The sequence below is a fragment of the Myotis lucifugus genome, unplaced genomic scaffold (assembly GCF_000147115.1).
Source record: "Myotis lucifugus unplaced genomic scaffold, Myoluc2.0 scaffold_1571, whole genome shotgun sequence".
Classification (NCBI taxonomy): Eukaryota; Metazoa; Chordata; class Mammalia; order Chiroptera; family Vespertilionidae; genus Myotis; species Myotis lucifugus.
In genome coordinates, this window is record NW_005872619.1 from 61,473 (window position 1) to 62,700 (window position 1,228).

The 1,228-nt window shown below is 69.8% G+C and overlaps 1 protein-coding gene across 1 annotated transcript in view; it reads right to left on the reverse strand.

Moving 5' to 3' along the window:
• The window catches only part of RNF123 (ring finger protein 123), a 28,116-nt gene extending 27,891 nt beyond the window's left edge, over positions 1 to 225 (reverse strand). Inside the window, exon 1 of the mRNA XM_023748593.1 lies at positions 126 to 225. Coding sequence (XP_023604361.1) covers positions 126 to 225 — 100 coding nt within the window. The remainder of the gene's footprint in view (positions 1 to 125) is intronic.
• Positions 226 to 1,228: the final 1,003 nt, after the last annotated feature.

Consider the following 1,228-nt stretch of genomic DNA (forward strand, 5'->3'; position numbering starts at 1 on the left):
TGGGCGGATGACGGTCGCGGCGGAGGCTCCGGCAGATGATCCCGGACGTGGCCTGGGGCGGTTCGGGAGCGTGGCATGCGCCGGTTCGGGGGCGTGGCTCCAGCCGAAGAGGTGCTGGGACCCACCGCGCTGAGCGGAGCCACTGCCCAGGGACCTCAGGGAGAACTTCTGCCGAAACCCCGACGGCTCGGAGGCGCCCTGGTGCTTCACCACGCGGCCTGGCATGCGGATGGCCTTCTGCTACCAGATCCGGCGCTGCACCGAGGACGTGCGCCCCGAGGGTAAGGCCGCAGCGGGGGCTGGAGGCGCTGGCCGCAGGGCTCGGCGAGAACCGGCTGACGGCAGCCCTCGCCTGCCCGCTGCAGACTGTTACTACGGCACCGGGGAGCAGTACCGCGGCTCGGTCAGCAAGACGCGGAAGGGCGTCCCGTGCCAGCTCTGGTCCGCGGACGCGCCGCACAAGTCGCAGTGAGTTGTCGGCACAAACTCAGACGGGAGCCAGCCGGGGCGTCGGGTCCCGCTATGAACTGGCTCCCCTCCCGCCCAGGTTCACTCCCACCTCCGCCCCGCACGCGCACCTGGAGCAGAACTTCTGCAGGAACCCCGACGGGGACAGCCACGGGCCTTGGTGCTACACCACCGACGCGCGGCTTCCCTTCGACTACTGTGCGCTGCGGCGCTGCGGTGAGCTGGGGGGACCGCCCTGCCCCCGCCCCACCCCTACCTCCCAACCCCCACAGCCTAAGGCTGGCTTTCTGAACGGGGTGAACATCCGCTCTTTCAGATGAGGACCAACCACCGTCCATCCTGGAGCCCCCAGGTACAGACGAACCAGGTGCGGGTGGGGGTGCCCGGCCTGTGCCTCTCACCTGCCCGCAGCGGGAGTCACATGGGGCCCATCCTGCCCCCAGACCAGGTGCTGTTTGAGAAGTGTGGCAAGAGGGTGCTCCGCCAGGACCAGCACCCCTCCAGGCTGCGTGTGGTGGGGGGCCAGCCTGGGAACTCACCCTGGACAGTCAGCCTGCGCAACCGGTGAGGCCCAACAGCCTGCCCCCCCGCCCCCGCCACCCCCAGGGGCCGAGGCTGTCTGTCTGTGCCCTGGAGGGTGGGAACCTGTCCTGGCTCCAGAGGTTCTAGCTGAGAGGTGGCAGGTCCACTCCTGTGCGGGCCTCACTGTTCCCTGTACTGACCCTCACCCTCCAGGCACGGCCAGCACTTCTGTGGGGGC